This window comes from Heloderma suspectum, chromosome 4 (genome assembly GCF_057233095.1).
Source record: "Heloderma suspectum isolate Gila_16-S chromosome 4, 16-S_ref, whole genome shotgun sequence".
Lineage (NCBI taxonomy): Eukaryota > Metazoa > Chordata > Lepidosauria > Squamata > Helodermatidae > Heloderma > Heloderma suspectum.
The window spans coordinates 116,172,605-116,191,491 of NC_139461.1; the positions used below are offsets into that span (position 1 = coordinate 116,172,605).

Sequence of the window (18,887 nt, forward strand, 5' to 3'; positions counted from 1 at the left end):
GGTGGGCAAGGTCTTCTCTTCTCTGAGGAGAACTTCAGTGCCCCTGGTGGGGAATGCTTTACTGTGCACAGCATTTCCCTTCACTGCAGAGAAGAAGGTGGCAGGCCCACAAAGGAGAAACGTGTTAGTGAGTTTGCCTAGGTAAGCAACAGAGAGACCAGTCTTAGGACTTTGTGTTTTTCTTAAGAGGGTGAAAAGTGGAACTGTTAGTCAAGTAGAAGATAGAATTAAGAATACATTTATTTCAACAGCGTAACATCTTGGGTTTACAACAAATGTTAAGGTGCTTCTTATTATTGAAAGCATTCTGGTGAGGTATATTTGCCACTGAAGAGTATGCACCCAGTTCCATTATGTTTCTTCTTGCTTCCATTATGTTTCTTCTTTCTACAGAAGCAAGCAAGCTCCCAGAGAGCGAGCAACCAAAGTGAGTGAACAAGGGGAGCAAACAGGAGTTGGCCAAGGGAGTTGCAGTGGAGAAGAGACAAAGGAGACAAAGGAGACAGAGGCTAAGAGGTAAGTGGGCTGCAGGAAGCCCAGCGGGCTGCCCTTTATCCTTCTGAGTGGCTGTGAGCTCACCAGGTGCTTCTGAGGGCGCCAACTGAACTGGGGGGGGCGTGGCCTGAGGACTCCCAGCAGCTGAGTGGGCAGGAAGCTTCAGTCTGTTTCCCGCCTCTCAGCTGAGCAGAGCAGAGCAGAGGAAGCTGCTCCAGCTGGTCCAGGGACTACAGAAGCAAGCAAGCTCCCAGAGAGTGAGCGATCAGAGCACGTGAACAGGGAGAGCAAACAGGAGTTGGCCAGGGGAGTTCAGCAGGGGAGGTCAAGGGGGAGGCCCCTAACATTTTTTTTTCTTTTTTAACCAACTTTTTTTTTCATTTATTTGTCTTGTAACACACACTTCCACACCAGTGGGACTCTGCTTTTAACCTCTAGTGAGTATAGGACCAGGCACAGGCTAGTCTAGAACAATCACAAAGCTAGACACAAAAAGGGAAAAGAGGCTATGGAAGGACAAGACTCTGCAGTGGTGGTGACCTGCAAAGTGTGTGCAATGTTTGTTTTCTTGTCTGAGAACAACATGGTCTACACCTGCAACAAGTGCAAGTTGATCACGCTGCTGGAAAAAAAGTAAGTGGACTGGAGTGGCGACTGTCGACCCTCCGGGGAATAAGAGAACACGAAGAGTTCTTGGACAGAATGGGGGAACTACAGCAGCAAAGGGAAGACCAGAAGCTTGAAGAGCAACAGCAAGATGAGGCAGTGGGAAATGCTGAAGAGAAGAAAAATGGAGTAGAGGATACTCATTGGAAAAGGATGACAGTTAGGAGAAGAAGAACTAGACGCCACTCTGCACCAGTGGAAGCTGTGGAACTGATTCCAGGATTCCAGGAGCTGTGGAACTGATTCCAGGTATTTGTGGATGAGACTGGAGGACAGCCTGCAGAGGAAGAATCACAAGGGAACCTACATGAGAGTGAGCAAGAAGCTGAAGATCAGTCAAACAGAGGCGATGAAACCCAGGCCTACAACAAGAAGAAGAGAAGAGTGGTAGTAGTGGGAGACTCCTTGCTGTGTGGGATCGAGACCCAAGTATGTTGCGAAGACCCATGGGCTCGCCAGGTATGTTATCTCCCGGGAGGAGGGATTAGAGATGTGACTGAAAGATTGCCTGCACTCATAAAGCCCACTGACAGGTATCCCTTTCTTCTCATCCATGTGGGAACAAATGATACCGCCAAGCGGAGCTACGAAGAGATCACGTCAGACTTTGAAGCTTTGGGAAGGAAACTCAAGAACTTTGGAACCCAGATAGTTTTCTCATCCATCCTTCCAGTAGTTAGAAGAGGGATAGAAAGGGAATGAAAAATACTCCGTGTGAATGACTGGCTACGAAGGTGGTGCCGACGAGAGAGATTTGGATTCTGGGACCACGGGCTATACTTCTTGGAAGATGGGCTGTTGGCAATAGGGATGTACGAAAGTCACTTACCTTTTCACGGATCTGCTTTGCAATGGGGGGGGAGGCACTCCATCCCTCCCCTCGGAATCTTCAATGGGGGGGGAGGTGCTCCATCCCTCCCCCTGGAGTCCTGCCCGGCCGGCTCTGCTCCGCCAGGATTCTGCAGAGCCACCAGCCAGCTCCACCAGCAGCCAGACATCTGGCCGCTGGGTAGCAGGGACGTAAATGGCGGCTGCCGTAGCCGCCGCCATTTGCATCCCTGTATTCAAATGTGATAGGCTACATAAGTCTATCACGTCTGGGTTAAAAAAAAAAACGTGTATGCAAATGGCGGCAGCTACAGCCACTGCCATTTGCGTTCCTTATTTTTCGCCATCTTAGTCTACATAAATATTTACGTAGACTATTACGGCGAAAATAAAGGGGAACGCAAATAGCGTAGTGGGTGCTATTTGCGTTCCTTTTTGATTCCCCGTTTTAGCCTATGTAAATATTTACGTTGGAACATCTGCCCCAGGTAAGTCTCGTCATGGGGGGAATCCACGGGGGGGGCAGGGGGGGGCAGGCCGTTCCGTCACGGATTTCGGGAGGCCGAATGCCAGTGCATTCGGCCTCACCGAGATCCATGGCAGAATTCTCTGACATCCCTAGTTGGCAAGGGACGGGTTGCACCTCACAAAGGATGGGAAGAATGTGTTTGGCCACAGCATGAAGAACTTCATCAGGAAGGCTTTAAACTGAATCCTACGGAGAAGGGAGATGTAAAGTTGGGGGTAACAATGGACGTAGCTCATGCACCGCAATGGAAAGAACAGCTCTAATAGTGCCCAATAATAGTCTTCAGACACATGTAGGAAGAAAGCCAGACTATGAAGCACATGGTCTTCGATGTCTATATACTAATGCCCAGAGTATGGGAAACAAACAGAACGTACAGAGTACAGGCAGGTAGCACAGAATTGCAGGGATGGCGTCAAGAAGGCTAAAGCTGAGAACGAGCTGAGGTTAGCAAGGGATGCTAAAAACAACAAAAAGGCTTTGTTCAGCTACGTGCATAGTAAAAGGCAGAGGAAAGAAATGGTGGTTCAGCTATTAAATAAGGATGGCAAAATGATAACAGATGACAAAGAAAAGGCAGAGGTGCTCAATTCCTACTTTGGCTCAGTCTTCTCCCAAAAGAGGGTTTATGACCCCCCTGCAAAGGCGAAATACAGGCTGAAGGGGCAGGATTGCAGCTTGAGATCGACAGGCATATGGGCAAGGAACACCTAATTACTTTGAATGAGTTCAAATCTCCAGGGCCAGATGAACTGCATCCTAGAGTAATAAAGGAACTGGCAGAAGAACTCTCAGAACCGCTGACTATTCTCTTTGAGAAATCATGGAGGACGGGTGAAGTGCCAGATGACTGGAGGAGGGCAAATGTTGTCCCTATCTTCAAAAAGGGTTAAAAGGAGGAACCTGGGAACTACAGACCAGTCAGTCTGACATCAATCCCTGGGAAAATTCTGGCGCAGATGATAAAGCAATCTATCTGTAAGCACCTTGAAAACAGTGCAGTGATTACTCGAAGCCAACATGGATTTGTCAAGAACAAATCCTGCCAGATGAATCTGATCTCATTTTTTGATCAAGCCACCTCCCTTGTGGACCGTGGGAATGCTGTAGACATCATATACCTCGACTTCAGGAAAGCTTTCGACAAAGTGCCCCATGATATCCTGATGAGCAAACTAGCTCAAAGTGGGCTAGATGAAACAACGATCCGGTGGATCCACAGTTGGCTACAGAATCAGACTCAAAGAGTGCTTATCAATGGGACCTTCTCAAGCTGGGGAGAGGTAATGAGTGGGGTACCACAGGGCTCAGTCCTGGGCCCAGTGCTCTTCAACATTTGTATTAATGACTTGGAGGAGGAGGTGCAGGGAATGCTGATCAAATTTGCAGATGACACAAAATTGGGCAGGATAGCTAATTCTTTGGAAGACAGAAACAAAATTCAAAGTGATCTTGACAGACTGGAGTGCTGGGCAGAAAACAACAGAATGACATTTAATAGGGATACATGCCAAGTTCTGCACCTAGGAAAAAGAAACCAAATGCACAGTTACAAGATGGGGGATACGTGGCTCAACAACACTACAAGTGAGAAGGATCTTGGAATTGTTGTTGATCACAAGCTGAATATGAGCCAACAATGTGATGTGGCTGCAAAAAAGGCAAATGCTCTTTTGGGCTGCATTAATAGAAGCATAGCTTCCAAATCCCGGGAAGTACTAGTTCCCCTCTACTCAGCACTGGTTAGGCCTCATCTGGAGTACTGTGTCCAGTTCTGGGCACCACACTTTAAGAAGGATGCAGACAAACTGGAGAGGGTTCAGAGGAGGGCAACAAAAATGATCAGGGGACTGGAAACAAAGCCCTATGAAGAGAGACTGAAAGAACTGGGCATGTTTAGCCTTGAGAAGAGAAGACTGAGGGGAGAAATGATAGCGCTCTTCAAGTACTTGAAAGGTTGTCCCAGAGAGAAAGGCCAGGATCTCTTCTCAATCATCCCAGAGTGCAGGACACGGAATAATGGGTTCAAGCTACAGGAAGCCAGATTCCGGCTGAACATCAGGAAAAACTTCCTGACTGTTAGAGCAATACGAGAATGGAACCAATTACCTAGGGAGGTAGTGGGATCTCCCACACTGGAGGCGTTCAAGATGAGGCTGGACAGCCATCTGTCAGGGATGCTCTGACTTGGATTCCTGCATTGAGCAGGGGGTTGGACTCGATGGCCTTGTAGGCCCCTTCCAACCCTACTATTCTATGCTTCTATGTCTTATGAAGAACATGAATGAGTGATTAACTCTAAACTCATTGCAGTGAGGTGTCATGCTCAATGGAGCTATCACCACCCCAGTGGCAGCTGCTGCCTCTGTACCTTCTTCATTGACTTTGACATAAGATTGATAAATGACCTGGGACACAACCAGGCCACAGTTTCCTGACATACTGGATAAATCAGCCTTTCCTTCACTAAATACATCTGTCACTCGAGCTTTCAAAGTTGGATTGAGAAGATACTTTTCTTCCAGCTTGAACTTTGGTAGAGAAACCTTCACCTTCTGTTTTCTCATGTTTGCGGAACTGATCCATTCTAGTAATTTTGCATAGGTGAGTTCCCTTTCAAGCTGGCAGGTAAAAACAGAGAAATCAATGCCAAGTGAATGCGAGTGAAAAGTATATTGTGAGCAAGAGGAAGATGAACATGCATTTGTTAAAGGAAGGCAAATCATAGTTCTCCAAAGCTGCAAAGTCATTTGCAACAAACCTTTGTTCACAAAACACAGTATTATTAGGTTTATCTGCAGAAACATGACTTTCTTCAAAAAAAACAACCCCCAAGCCCCTTTTTTCCACATCATGCTAAACCATAGTTTAGTGTGATGTGAATGAGAAGGAGTAAGCTGCAGTGAGCCTTGGGCTCATGCATTCCTCCAGCCCTTCTCCTCCCACATGGCTGAGAGCAGGAGGTTTTGCTTCCACTTTTGTTTGACCACGAATTGTCATCCCATCCAGGCTGACAAACTGTGGCTAACATTAATTATGGTTGGTTTCATAGAATAGAATCATAGAATCATAGAATAGTAGGGTTGGAAGGGGCCTACAAGGCCATCGAGTCCAACCCCCTGCTCAATGCAGGAATCCAAGTCAGAGCATCCCTGACAAATGGCTGTCCAGCCTCGTCTTGAAGGCCTCCAGTGTGGGAGAGCCCACCACCTCCCCAGGTAATTGGTTCCATTGCCGTATTGCTCTGACACTCAGGAAGTTTTTCCTGATGTTCAGCCGGAATCTGGCTTCCTGTAACTTGAGCCCATTATTCCGTGTCCTGCACTCTGGGATAATCAAGAAGAGATCCTGGCCTTCTTCTCTGTGACAACCTTTCAAGTACTTGAAGAGCGCTATCATATCTCCCCTCAGTCTTCTCTTCTCAAGGCTAAACATGCCCAGTTCTTTCAGTCTCTCTTCATAGGGCTTTGTTTCCAGTCCCCTGATCATCTTTGTTGCCCTCCTTTGAACCCTCTCCAGCTTGTCTGCATCCTTCTTAAAGTGTGGTGCCCAGAACTGGACACAGTACTCCAGATGAGGCCTAACCAGTGCTGAGTAGAGGGGAACTAGTACTTCCCGGGATTTGGAAGCGATGCTTCTATGAATGCAGCCCAAAATAGCATTTGCCTTTTTTGCAGCCACATCACATTGTTGGCTCATATTCAGCTTGTGATCGACGACAATTCCAAGATCCTTCTCGCTCGTAGTGTGGTTGAGCCACGTATCCCCCATCTTGTAACTGTGCATTTGGTTTCTTTTTCCTAGGTGCAGAACTTGGCATTTGTCCCTATTAAATGCCATTCTGTTGTTTTCTGCCCAGCACTCCAGTCTATCCAGATCACTTTGAATTTTGTTTCTGTCTTCCAAAGTATTAGCTATCCCTCCCAATTTTGTGTCATCTGCAAATTTGATCAGCATTCCCTGCACCTCCTCCTCCAAGTCATTAATAAAAATATTGAAGAGCACTGGGCCCAGGACTGAGCCCTGCGGTACCCCACTCGTTACCTCTCCCCAGCTTGAGAAGGTCCCATTGATAAGCACTCTTTGAGTCCGATTCTGTAGCCAACTGTGGATCCACATGATCGTTGTTTCATCTAGCCCACTTCGAGCTAGTTTGCTCATCAGGATATCATGGGGCACTTTGTCGAAAGCTTTGCTGAAGTCGAGGTATATGATGTCTACAGCATTCCCACGGTCTACAAGGGAGGTGACTTGATCAAAAAATGAGATCAGATTTGTCTGGCAGGACTTGTTTTTGACAAATCCATGTTGGCTTCGAGTAATCACTGCATTGTTGTCAAGGTGCTTCCAGATGGATTGCTTTATGATCTGCTCCAGAATTTTCCCAGGGATTGATGTCAGACTGACTGGTCTGTAGTTCCCAGCTTCCTCCTTTTTACCCTTTTTGAAGATAGGGACAACGTTAGCCCTCCTCCAGTCATCTGGCACTTCCCCGGTCCTCCATGATTTCTCAAAGAGAATAGACAGCGGTTCTGAGAGCTCTTCTGCCAGTTCCTTTATGACTCTAGGATGCAGTTCATCTGGCCCTGGAGATTTGAACTCATTCAAAGTAATGAGGTGTTCCTTGACCATATGCCTGTCGATCTCAAGCTGCAATCCTGCCCCTTCAGCCTGTACTTCGCCTTTGCCAGGGGGGTCATAGACCCTCTTTTGGGAGAAGACTGAGCCAAAGTAGGAATTGAGCACCTCTGCCTTTTCTTTGTCATCTGTTATCATTTTGCCATCCTTATTTAATAGCTGAACAACCATTTCTTTCCTCTGCCTTTTACTATGCACGTAGCTGAAGAAAGCCTTTTTGTTGTTTTTAGCATCCCTCGCTAACCTCACCTCGTTCTCCGCTTTAGCCTTCCTGACGCCATCCCTGCAATTCTGTGCTACCTGCCTGTACTCTTCCTTTGTTACTTGGCCTTCTTTCCACTTCCTATATGTGTCCTTTTTTGTTTTCAGGTCATCCCTAAGCTTTTTGTGAAGCCACATTGGCTTCTTCTGTTGTCTTCCACCTTTTCTTCTTGTTGGAATTGTTTGTGATTGTGCCTTGAGAATTTCCTTTTTTAAAAGTTCCCACCCATCTTGGACTCCTTTTCTCGCTAGCATTGCTTGCCATGGGACCTTACTGATCATTGTTCTGAGTTTATTAAAATCAGCTTTCCTAAAATCCAGGGTACGTGTTTGAGTACACTCGGCTTTTGCTTCCCTTAGAACCAAGAACTCAAGTACAACATGGTCGCTTTCCCCCAGAGTTCCTGTAACTGCTACTTTATCCACTAAGTCATCTCTGTTGGTTAGGATCAAGTCAAGGATAGCCGATCCTCTAGTTCCTTCCTCTACTTTCTGTAGGAGGAAGTTATCCGCCACACAAGTCAGGAATTTCCTGGAGGGGCCATGTTTTGCAGAATTTGTCTCCCAACAAATATCGGGGAAATTGAAGTCCCCCATTACTACTACATCATGCTTCCTTAAAACATTGGCTATTTGCTTTTCAAAAGTTTCATCCTTGGCTTCTCCTTGATTGGGTGGCCGGTAGTAGACTCCGACCACCAGGTTCCTTTTATTCTTTGCTCCATTTATTTCAACCCAGATGCTCTCGATGGGGCTACCAAGCTCCTCCTCCTGTATTTCTGTGCAGAGATATGTATTTTTCACATACAGTGCAACCCCGCCTCCCTTTCTGTTCCTCCTGTTCTTTTTGAACAAGTTATATCCTTCAACTGCTGTATTCCAGTCATGAGAGTCATCCCACCAAGTCTCAGTTATACCTATCAAGTCATAATTTCCCTCCTGTATTAAGAGTTCAAGTTCGTTCTGTTTGTTTCCCATACTCTGGGCATTAGTATATAGACATCGAAGACCATGTGCTTCATAGTCTGGCTTTCTTCCTACATGTGTCTGAAGACTATTATTGGGCGCTATCAGCGCTGTTCTCTCCATTGCAGTGCATGCGCCTACGTCCATTGTTACCCCCAACATTACATCTCCCTTCCCCGTAGGATTCAGTTTAAAGCCCTCCTGATGAAGTTCTTCATGCTGTGGCCAAACACATTCTTCCCAGCCTTTGTGAGGTGCAACCCATCCCTAGCCAACAGCCCATCTTCCAGGAAGTATAGCCCGTGGTCCCAGAATCCAAATCTCTCTCGTCGGCACCACCTTCGTAGCCAGTCATTCACCCGGAGTATTTTTCGTTCCCTTTCTATCCCTCTTCTAACTACTGGAAGGATGGATGAGACAACTATCTGGGCCCCAAAGTTCTTGAGTTTCCTTCCCAAAGCTTCAAAGTCTGACGTGATCTCTTCGTAGCTCCGCTTGGCGGTATCATTTGTTCCCACATGGATGAGAAGAAAGGGATACCTGTCAGTGGGCTTTATGAGTGCAGGCAACCTTTCAGTCACGTCTCTAATCTGTCCTCCCGGGAGACAACATACCTGGCGAGTCCACGGGTCTTCGCGACATACTTGGGTCTCGATCCCACGCAGCAAGGAGTCTCCCACTACTACCACTCTTCTCTTCTTCTTCTTGTAGGCCTGGGTTTCATCGCCTCTGTTTGACTGACCTTCAGCCTCTTGCTCACTCTCATGCAGGTTCCCCTGTGATTCTTCCTCTGCAGGCTGTCCTCCAGTCTCATCTGCAAGTACCTGGAATCGGTTCCACAGCTCCACCGCTTCCACTGGTGCAGAGTGGCGTCTAGTTCTTCTTCTCCTAACTGTCACCGTTTTCCAAGGAGTATCCTCTACTCCATTTTTCTTCACCTCAGCATTTCCCACTGCCTCATCTTGCTGTTGCTCTTCAAGCTTCTGGTCTGCCCTTTGCTGCTGTAGTTCCCCCATTCTGTCCAAGAACTCTTCGTGTTCTCTTATTCCCCGGAGGGTTGACAGTCGCCGCTCCAGTCCACTTACTTTTTCCTCCAGCAGCGTGATCAACTTGCACTTGTTGCAGGTGTAGGCCATGTTGTTCTCAGGCAAGAAAACAAACATTGCACACACCTTGCAGGTCACCACCACTGGAGAGTCTTGTCCTTCCATAGCCTCTTCTCCCTTTTTGTGTCTAGCTTTGTGATTGTTCTAGACTAGCCTGTGCCTGCTCCTCTACTCAGTAGAGGTTAAAAGCAGAGTCCCACTGGTGTGGAAGTGTGTGTTACAAGACAAATAAATGAAAAAAAGTTAGTAAAAAAAAATAAAAAAAAATGTTAGGGGCCTCCCCCTTGACCTCCCCTGCCGAACTCCCCTGGCCAACTCCTGTTTGCTCCCCCTGTTCGCTCGCTCTGTTCGCTCGCTCTCTGGGAGCTTGCCTGCTTCTGTAGTCCCTGGACGAGCTGGAGCAGCTTGCTCTGCTCTGCTCTGCTCAGCTGGGAGGCGGGAAACAGACTGAAGCTTCCCGCCCAGTCAGCTGCTGGGAGTACTCAGGCCACACCCTTCCAATTCAGTTGGAGCTCTCAGAAGCTCCTGGTGAGCTCACAGCCAGTCAGAAGGATAAAGGGCAGCGCCCTGGGCTTCCTGCAACCCACTTACCTCTTAGCCTCTGTCTCCTTTGTCTCCTTTGTCTCTTCAACCACTGCAACTCCCCTGGCCAACTCCTGTTTGCTCCCCCTGTTCGCTCGCTCTGTTCGCTCGCTCTCTAGGAGCTTGCCTGCTTCTGTAGTCCCTGGACCAGCTGGAGCAGCTTGCTCTGCTCTGCTCTGCTCAGCTGGGAGGCGGGAAACAGCTTTCAAACAATCAAACAATCTAACTTTGAACACAGTTACTTAAGCTGCCTTGAAACTAACAGTTCAGGGTTTGAACAACATAGCAAGCTGTGGTTAATCAAAACTGGAACCAAAGTGCTGAGGAGAGGAGAGAGGGTGGTGTGTGAGCCTGAAGCTCACTGGGGTCCCTCCTGCTCATTCATGTCACCCGTTTATAGCTCAGTATGACCTGTGAGTGCAGCAAGTGGAAATGCTGGGTCATGAAAAACAGTTTAAACAACTGTGGTAGCATTAGTAGTATGTTCCACTTGAGCCAGCTGCATCCAAAGATGTGTGAGCATTCACAGACACCGGCATAGTGGGCCTACAGGATTCCCATGCCGAGTTTTAAAATTATAAAATTGTAACTGGACTGCTATTCGAGAGCCATTTAAGAATAGAAAGAACTGTTTGAATATCTCTCAAGTTTTACAAGAATTTTTTTAAGGGGTGTGTGTGTGGGGGGGGGACACTGTTGAATGTTTTACCCTATTCTTCTTCTCACTGAACAGAGTATCAGAAATGTATGTATCACTACTATCGACTGCACAGTTTTAACTGTTCAACTGTTCCTTAAATATTTCAGAAATCGAATTAACTTACCTGGGCTAGAGTTCCTTTGTGATCTGGCAGAAGGATGAACATGCTCAGCTCATCCTTGTCATAGGGAAGCTCAAGCACTTGCATTGGTGGATCTGCTATTTTAGCCAGATGAAACAGACCCTCCTGGGACATCATTTGCACTGTTTTGCGCTCATTCTGTAATAAATAAAGCAGCACTTTAATGTAAAGTAGCAGAGTTACCAAAAACAGTGGCAGTATGCTCTATGACATCTTGAGTGTGTTTGGCTGGCCAGGTGTAATGATTTCCAATATTTTAAGCATTTAGTCCAGACCACCTTCTGCCAAGATAGTATAAAACCACACTTGATGTATTGTAACTGATTATGGTTTGGGATTATCTAACGTTTTGGAAGGATAATTTGACAAGGCCTGTATGTTCCCTCCCCAACTGAATTATCGATATAGATGGGATATATTTGACCATCCTCTTACAGGCATGTCCGTAGAGCCTCCAGATGCAGTGATCTCATTGAAGTGAAGGACCTGCAATGCAAAATATAGAATGAGAGACTAGCGTTGTGATCTGTGCAACTGGGACATCCTCTGTCATTCTAACTCAATACCACTGAAGCAATTCATTTTTCCTGGGACTGGGTGGGTCAAACAAATGCACTTCTCCCACGGAGGGCTCACAAGCAGGCAAGGCACGGGGGTTCTTTGTGGGGTGACTAAGAAGTTGATGGAGTTGTTGTGTCCAAATGGATGCCGCATAGGAGTTCATAGTCTGGGGCATTTCAAATGTTTTGTCTTCTTGGATTGTAACCTGAAACTCCCAACACACCACTTCTAAGTTCCAGGTCTGCTCTCCCTTCTGCAAGGTCCTGAGGTCTCCCTGCTGTGCCTCTTCTATAGTGCTTAGCAGCCTTGCCAAGATCCTACCACATATTCATGCATGGATGTCTTGCTCTATCTGGGGGTGGAGGAATAGGCAGTATTTGCGATTTGGGGGATTCCCAAATTCTGCCATGAAGCTCCGATCAACTCGCTGCCATTTGATTGCAATCTGTTTTTCTTTTCATTCGACTGGGGAAAGTGCACATTCTGTAAAGGGCACCTCAAAACGCACACCTTCCCCCATAGACTGAAGTGTAAGCATAGTGGCTGCCTCACTCTGCCTAATGGTGGCTCTGGCCCAGCTGCACTGAGGAACCTCTGATAAGCTTCCAAGGAGCTCTGGAGGTCCTCAGAACACAGGGTGGAAAACCGAAGAACATAACTGCTCTGTGCTGTTCTGCTGAGCATGGGGCTTAGGGCTTGGGTAAGTGGTGGACCCTCAAAGCTCTCCTTGCTCAGAAGTCGGGTATTTCATAGGGGTATTTCATTGGAAAGGCCAGCTGGGGAGAGGAGGTGCTCCCAAGGGGAACTCTGCAAGATTCAGGGCAACAGCTCAGAGGCTCACATGAAAAGCTATCGGTGGGATGCTTGGAGAAAGTAGAGATGTTGGAGAAATCTGCCACGGACTCCAGTGAGGCTGGATTCTAAAAAATCCCCCGGAGTCCTTGGCAGAACAGACTCCCCCCCCCCGCCACCCCCCGAAATCCCCCCGGGATGGACCTACCTGACAGCGGCAGCTGTGGTAGCGGCTCCAGGTCGTCTTCTGGCCACTGCAGCCGCAAATGGCGACCGTCGTAGTGGCCGCCATTTGCGTGCCTGCGTTAGGCCATGATAGGCTACATAAGTATTTACGTAGCCTATCTCGGCAAAAGGCAGGGACGCAAATGGCGTAGCGGCCGCCATTTGTGTCCCTGCTTTAGCTGTGATAGGCTACGTAAATATATACGTAGCCTATCATGGCCTAGCGTAGGGACGCAAATGGCATCCCCTACGCAGGACGCCATTTGCGTCTGCAGCAGCCTGGCAGCGGATGGGGTCCTGCTGCAGATCGGCCCGGCCAGTGGCTCCGCGGACTGGCTGCGGAGCGGACCTGGCCAGGCAGGATTCTGGGGGGAGGACCGGATCGCCTCCCCCCCATCAAGGATTCTGGGGGGAGGACCGGATCGCCTCCCCCCCCGTGGAACCCAGCAGAGCCAGGTAAGTGTACACCCCTAGTCTTTTTACCACCTGAATGCAGATTTAATACTTCTAAAGAAAGTATACACCTAGAATTGTTTTGTGGGTTGCAGTCCAGATTTTGAACTAACAAAAATTAGTGCAGGAATTTGGAAAATCTTTTTTGATCCATGCTTTATTTTGATTACATATATACTTGTAGCATAACATCACACTATAACTTGCATATAATAACATAAAGACATTTATGTTGTTAAACAGAGCTTTGCTAAAGATCCTCAAGCCTTATAGCTTAAAAAGAAATAGAATTTCTTAACCATGTTTTGTTTTTAGACTTCTAGTCTTAATACTTTAAAAAAGAGTGATGTCATTCTAAGTACCAAGTTCCCCATTCAATACTGAATAGGGTATTCAGCTAACGGGTACACAGGCAAGGTGGTGAGCCCCTAAGAAGAAGCTCCTGCATTCTAAAATCAGCACATATTTATACCCCTTTTGTATAGAAATTACTTCATAACTAATGTTATCTACGGTGCCATAAATTAGGGTTCATAGTATTAATTATTTCATTGATATTAAACATTCTTAAAAGCATTAAAACATACATAGAAGGCTTACACGTACACCTTTCAGGCTAGATAAGATCAGTTTTGAATTATACCTTCTCAAAGTTTTCCTATTTAACTTTTTTTTTCAACATCTATATATCAAGCTTTTTGATGTGCATACCTTTTACAGTATTTTTTGCTCATTAATTGAGAAGCAAAAACTTTTAGTACACTTTGACCTGGAATTTTACAGTCTCCCACTTTTTCATTGCTCAAATAAATTTTTGGCCCCAGTGGTAGGGCTTTAAATCAGCATTTTCTCTTTGGGTACTATCCAGGTCATTTGCCACTATTTTTATGCCAGTTACCCAGAATTCATGTGAACCTGTACCTTCTTTTTAATACAGGTTCATACAATAGCTCTTAGTTATTCATGTTTTCAGATTCTTCATTCTTCATATTTAATATTTGCATTTCATAAGAAGACATCTTATATTGTTTCAGAGAGGTGAGTTAGCATTTTTTAGTAGTCTTCCCAGCATGTCCAATAAAGCAAAGTCAGCTATTTCCTAAAGTCCATGACACTGTGAAGGCTTGAAACCCGCTGCTGCGATTTTCTCAATGGGAAAAATAGGCTACTTACTGTAAGTAGTGTAGTGGCAAATTCAGAAGTGCAGGGTCCCCTCGTTACAGTCACAGCCATGCCCCCTTGCAGCCATGCCCCCTTCTAAGATTATACAACCTTGTAAGATATGCAGCCTTCAACTGGGGTCCAAAAGACCCCTGCCTTAGGGGTATTTCAATTGGACGTCTGAGAAAAAATGCAGGCGTGTTAAGATCTTTTTCACCCACCCACCTACTCACTCACTCACTCACTCACACACAAAACATTTTAGGTTTTCAAAATATGATACTCTATGGAAGCTTCACCCTCTCATCTCAGCCCTCATGGACAGATCCTTTCTCAACAGACCCCTTGCACACTCGCTTAACGCCCCAACTCTACCCATTAGCCTTCCCTAAGCTCCTTCATTATATCTCTCCCCCAGTGGTGTAGTGGTAAATTTGGAAATGCAGGAGCTCATTGTGACAGTCTCTAAGGGCGGTCCAAAAATTTCAGGCAGCTGTGTTGATCCATATCCACAAACCAGTTCTAGGAGTTTTCACCTCCACTAGGAGCACATCTTTGGTAAAGCGAATAGGTCTTAATTGCCCATTCCAGACCAAGCCACCCCAAATACTTTGCATTCCAACATGGGACAATATATTGTTGCTTGGAAAATTCATTGCCCTCACAGCTACAGTGAGGATCGCAGCTAAGCTCAGAGCGAACAGGGAATTCTGAAGGGGGTGGCAGATGACATCAGAGTCCCTGCTAATGAAAAAGCCCAGCCTCCACTATACCACTGGGCAGGAGACGCCTTGAATGATCACAGTGTCATGTAAAGAGCCCTCAAACTTCCATGAAGGAGCAATCGCAATCGCAGGATAAAAGCTCCGTGTGGAGACAACCCAAGAAAGCTTTGTGCCATAGTGTTAGTCTTTCAGGTGCCACAAGACTTTGGTGTGTGTGTGTGTGTGTGTGTGTGTTTGTATAAAACATGTAATATATGCATGTGTATATAATATGTAATACACACATATACATACACTCCTAACTTTTGTCTCCAAGTCAAATAAATGAACACTGTATGCTCTTGGAATAGAAAAGTGCAGAGTATCCATTTTCTCTTGGCATGATCAGCTGAAAGAAAGAACTGGGCAAAAAACAAAGGCATATTTCAAGGGTGGAGAGCAAAGGTGATTTCCTGTTGTGTTGCTTCCCCCCCCCCCCCGAGTTCTGCTGCCTTCCTATGCTTAGTTTCCAACTTCTACTCCCCCTTGGTGTGTGCAGCTGCCCTGGGACAGGACTCGGGTGCCTCCGTAGGTCACTTCATTTTATGCCATGCCTTGAAAAGGAGATTAGTGGGAAGCAAAAAGGGAGCTTGGAAGAGGGGGGGGGGATGAGAGAGAGAGAGAGAGGTGTGGGGGGGGAGTGGATGGTGGCTGTGATGGTGAGAGTAAATCTGCTTTCTATTTTCCCCTGTAGATTAAATGCATCTGGATCCCTGTGGAAAGAGCTTCCTTTGTCCGCTGTGGTGCAAGTTTTCCCAGAGATATTTCTATGGGGGAATGGGGGCGGGGGAGAGAGAGAGAGAGAGAGAGAGAAAGCCATCACAATGAAAAAGGCTTCTCTCCTTGCAGAGAGGGGCTGCCATTTTTAGACAGAGAGCGCCTATAAGCAACTTTTGTTGTTGGGAGAAAGAAAAGGGGAAAAGAGAGGAAGGAAGGAAGGAAGGAAGGAAGGAAGGAAGGAAGGAAGGAAGGAAACTCAAAAAGAACTGTTTAAGCAGAAAGGAGACAGATGATGGGAACGAGACAAACACCTCCAGTTTTCTTACTTGCGGTATTATGGAAGAAGAGCGAGTGACAGAGAGCATGTTTCTTAGAATAAATAATAATCTAGCTGGTTCTTTACCCCTGTCTTTTAGATTTATGCCTTTTTTTAATGGTGAGGGTGTCCTGTCCACCACCTTGGAGTCCTAAGACACTTTACAGTGATTAACCTTATTTGATGTTTTTAAAAATGCAGATCCAGAAGCTATAAAGAAAGAGCTGGGGGGAGATTGCAGCATTCCAGAGGGATAAACAGCAGGGGCATGGCTGTGTACAAACAGTGTCCTATACCGATGGAAGTCAATGCAGCCTTAGGTCATATCGTCCATCTCCCCCCCCCCCCGCCCCCGCACCGCCCGTTCTCTTTCCTCCCTTAGAAATGAAAAGGGGAGACAGAATAGAGGGGGATAAGGAGAGCTGCAGCTCTCGGAGGAGCTGGGACTCTGTGGCCAGGAGGTGGGAAAGTGGAAAAGGAACTGGATCCGGCCACACAGAAGCGAAGCCAGTGTTGTCTGTCCAGCCAGCGGCAACAGCAGACCTGGAGAGATCTCGGAGCAGGGCGATTCCGCCCCCCACCTCCACAAAGAAACTTCCTCTTTCTTGACCGCCCCTCCCCGCCTCCCACAGCATAAAACTTCTCCAAACTTCCCCAAGTGCTGCTCCCGCTCCATTCTGGGGCACTCCCCAGGTTGCCTTCCTGGGCTAAGCCCGGTCTAGGTTCACAGCAGTAGGCTGGGAGTGGGAGGGACCTGGCTGAGACCTGGCTCTAAAAAACGTCCCGGGTCTTCCCCCCGGTGAGACCCCCCACCACTGTGTCCCTGCTTACTGTGAATGGGGCAGCAATTCTCTACTGTGAATGCTTATGAATGGGAAGTAGTGCTAAGTGGGAAGAAGTCTGTGACCAAAAGAGCCCTACTGTGAATGGGGGGAAAGAGGGAACAGAGAGGGGAGGGGCAACCCCACCCCTTGACCAGGTCACACCAGGTAACAGAAAGGTCACAGAAATAGGCATGCCCAGGATTTAAAGCAGGTGGATGGGGCACACTGTAGCTGAACTGCTCGCGAGCCACTTTTAAGGGGAAAAACGCACTAAAAGGACTTTCTGAAAATGCCCCTTTTCCACAGAGAAGCTGGGGGGTTGGTGTGGATTGGCAACAACGTGATCTGTCGCCATTGACCCTAATGTGCTGTCACTCTAAATTGGCCATTTAGATGGGGCCCTGGCTGGACTGCAGTGCTTACTTGAAGGAAAAGCACTTTTTGGATTCTTTTATTTATTTATGGTGTTCATAGACTGCCCTATAACACGATGTTCTTAGGGAGGCTCTCACAATAAAACAGGTTAAAAAGAACCATGATAAATCATACAGTAAAGATTTAAAAGACAGCAGAACAGCTAAATAATAACAATCTAAAACCTCTAATAACTTTCGAAATCAATCAGACAGACTTTGGAGAAATTATGTTTAGGATGAGGGCATTCATGTGAGATATACTGCTATTTCTCTTTCATAAATCTAACTTGTGGGACAGCTTGCAATATCCCCCAGCCCAGTGCACTTTGCTCCTTTGTTGTCATCCCCAGTGTGTGTGTTTTCCCCCCTAGGGTTACCACTGCCATGTTCCCCAGCCATGCTTCTTCTGGAACATGACTGGAAGTCCTAATAACTCCAGAAATTAGGGGAAAAAAATAGTCTCCCTAATCTCTAATCACAAGTTACAATATGTGTCTATAAATTACGTGCCTCACCGGTCTTAGGTTCCTGCCCTAAATACAAGTGTCTTGACTTGCTTTTGCACAAATTAATTAGCATCTTCAGGATCATGAATCCAAACTCCAGAATCTTCCAGAGAAGCCAACGTGTGCAACACACTAAACATTATGCAAATTTACAGCTTTAAATATCAGTGCCTCACTGGACAACATCATATCAGATACACCCATCAAGCGGTGTTAGAATCTCTTCCACAAAAGAAAAGGTACGTTTCATATAGGTGTTCTCTCTTGTGTAAAATGAGGAAGGTTTTTAAAAATATAATGTTTGTGATTTGGTTTAGCAGCTTCAAATGTCGGATGTTGTGTTTCCAGAAAATGGGGCATTTTACACATATAATACGGCAATTGGGTTTATAATTAAGATTGGCATAATAAATAGAACATACTACAATGCATGTGTATCATGTGAAAAGCCCCAGCTGAAATGAACGGGTCTTGTGTTTGCAGAGTGTTTTGAGGACTGCAGCTAAACCTGCTATACACAACTAAGTATGTCTTCCTTTTCCTGCAGCCCTTTTACATCAGGACCACGCAGGCTGAAGGGCATCCAGACAGGTATCAGGCAAATGAAATCCTCAGCTCAGCAAAAGATTAACACTTCTTTCCTGCATTCACTCAGGATTCAGTTGCAAAAAAATAAAAACAGCAGCATATTTCAAGTGCATTTATAACTTATAAATCTATAACAGTTTTATCAACACCAGGAAAACAGTTGTCCTTTAAAAAAACAGATAAAGGGATTTATGTCTTTGGCATAAATGCGTAGCAGAAAGGCTCATATAATTCTTTATAATGATAGAACCAGTGAGTTGCTAAAATATATAGCTACTTCCAAAGAATCATGTATAGTCTCAAATGGGGGGGGGGCGGGCGGTGAGGCAGGCAATACTCTCTCCTTCATCCTCTGCACAGGCTAGCTATTAGTTGTCCTTACAGACAACTTTGAGTAAAGACATTAACAGAGCAATCCTATGCATATCTACTCAGATCTGTCAGTTCTGCTTTCTCCTGCATTTAGTGTTTTAAAAAATATATTTTTTTCCATTTCATATGTGAAGGAACTGGCAAATTGTGGGAAACTGTTATACAAAAAGGAGTTGAATCAAAATTATCACCCATCTGCACCAGCCAAATTCGGTTAGGGATGTATTAGGGATGTACGAAAGTCACTTACCTTTTCGAAGGGTGACATTTGCAGTG

The 18,887-nt window shown here is 46.2% G+C and overlaps 2 protein-coding genes across 2 annotated transcripts in view; both read right to left on the reverse strand.

Moving 5' to 3' along the window:
• LOC146347341 (serpin B3-like) overlaps positions 1 to 11,394 on the reverse strand; it is a 41,102-nt gene extending 29,708 nt beyond the window's left edge. Inside the window, exon 1 of the mRNA XM_084850501.1 lies at positions 11,349 to 11,394. Coding sequence (XP_084706627.1) covers positions 11,349 to 11,354 — 6 coding nt within the window. The 5' untranslated portion in view covers positions 11,355 to 11,394. The remainder of the gene's footprint in view (positions 1 to 11,348) is intronic.
• On the reverse strand, positions 294 to 11,340 carry LOC146347342 (serpin B11-like). The gene is made up of 4 exons (XM_084848230.1): positions 11,260 to 11,340; positions 10,896 to 11,051; positions 4,785 to 5,139; positions 294 to 355 (listed from the first exon to the last, which is right to left on the reverse strand). The coding sequence occupies exons 1-4, from the start codon at positions 11,338 to 11,340 to the stop codon at positions 294 to 296; spliced, it is 654 nt and encodes a 217-aa protein (XP_084704356.1).
• Positions 11,395 to 18,887: the final 7,493 nt, after the last annotated feature.